Genomic DNA, 1,411 nt, shown 5'->3' on the forward strand with positions numbered 1-1,411 from the left:
TAGATGTGTTTATGTATATATATATACATATATATATATATATATACATATTTATTTATGTGTATATGTGTATGTATATATATATGTATTTATATATATATATATATATATATATATATATATCAGCTCTTGTCCATAGCATACGGGATCACCGAGCACTGTCTCTGTTGTACCGAATATACGCTTGCACCGATGTCGACCCGTCCCAGTTCTGTTTGGTCAGCGCAAAAAGGAGTTCAAAAATCTTCTGTTCAAGTTCTAAGTTTAACTTGCCGTACTATACACGACGCTTCACGTATGCGTAGAAAATTGATACACAGATATATATCACACTCACAAGTCAACCTGACCTACTCGCACACTCACAGGTTATCACTGAACTGGTTGTAGCGGATGTGTGTCTTGATCTAGAGATAAAGAACCTGTCAGGACAAACGGCCCTGTTTGTGAGCGTGGCCAATAAAAACAAATGGTTCGCTGAAGCGCTGCTGAGCGCTGGGGCAGACGCAAATGCGGTCAGCGAAGGAGAGACACCTTTGGTAAGTGAACACGTGTACGCGTGTTTCTATCTACTCACACATGTGCGGTTGGGTGTGTCCTAGGTTTTAGGGTTGTTGTGTATGCAAACACGCATATAGTTATGTGTCATGGCAGAATGTGGGGTTTTAGGGTTTTGTCACGGCGAGAATACTAGTGTGATGCATGCATGCACATGCAATAGAACAGCCACAGAGCTACCTGGCCAATAGTTTAAGGCTTGAGTACTGTCTGTATTCACTCAGTAGCTTATGTTATACACGCGTGCACATGCTATATATTACTCATGCATGCACATGCTATATATTACACATACATGCTCATGTTATATATTATACATGCATGCACATGTTATATGCGTATGAGCGCACTCTCATATCGCTGTGTTGTATTCAGGGGTTGTGCAGTGGATCATAATCCATGAAATTAGCGGGTTGTTCTTAACAGTAGTTCACACCTGTGTGCTTGCCATTCGTTTATTCCATGTGCATATTTAACAACGGTTTATTTTAACTGTGAACCTATTGCTGTCTGTCTCTCTCAGCAGTGGTCTACATCTGTGTACGTGCCGCCCTTTTATTGCAAGTATACACTTAACAAACGGCTCAACTGTACACCTATGATTGTCTGTCTCTCTCAGACCGTTGCGTGTGCCTTGGGCGACCTATCACTCGTGAAGCTAATGGTGGACAACAACGCAGATGTGCACTACCAAACACCGCACAACGGCACCTGTCTACACGTCGCTGTGTTGCAACAGCACGAACAAGTGGTCCAGTTCCTGCTCCAAGCAGGCGTGGATGTGGAGGTTTGTTAAATGTATATATATATATATATATATATATATATATCTATCTATCTATCTACTATATAT

The 1,411-nt window shown here is 41.1% G+C and overlaps 1 protein-coding gene across 1 annotated transcript in view; it reads left to right on the forward strand.

Moving 5' to 3' along the window:
• The window catches only part of SARC_00417 (hypothetical protein), a gene marked incomplete at both ends in the record, with an annotated part of 32,427 nt that overhangs the window by 15,931 nt on the left and 15,085 nt on the right, over positions 1–1,411 (forward strand). The window contains 2 exons of the mRNA XM_014305910.1: positions 369–539; positions 1,178–1,345. Of these exons, the coding sequence (XP_014161385.1) occupies positions 369–539; positions 1,178–1,345 (339 nt within the window). The remainder of the gene's footprint in view (positions 1–368; positions 540–1,177; positions 1,346–1,411) is intronic.

Source organism: Sphaeroforma arctica (assembly GCF_001186125.1).
Source record: "Sphaeroforma arctica JP610 unplaced genomic scaffold supercont1.12, whole genome shotgun sequence".
NCBI classification, from domain to species: Eukaryota; class Ichthyosporea; order Ichthyophonida; genus Sphaeroforma; species Sphaeroforma arctica.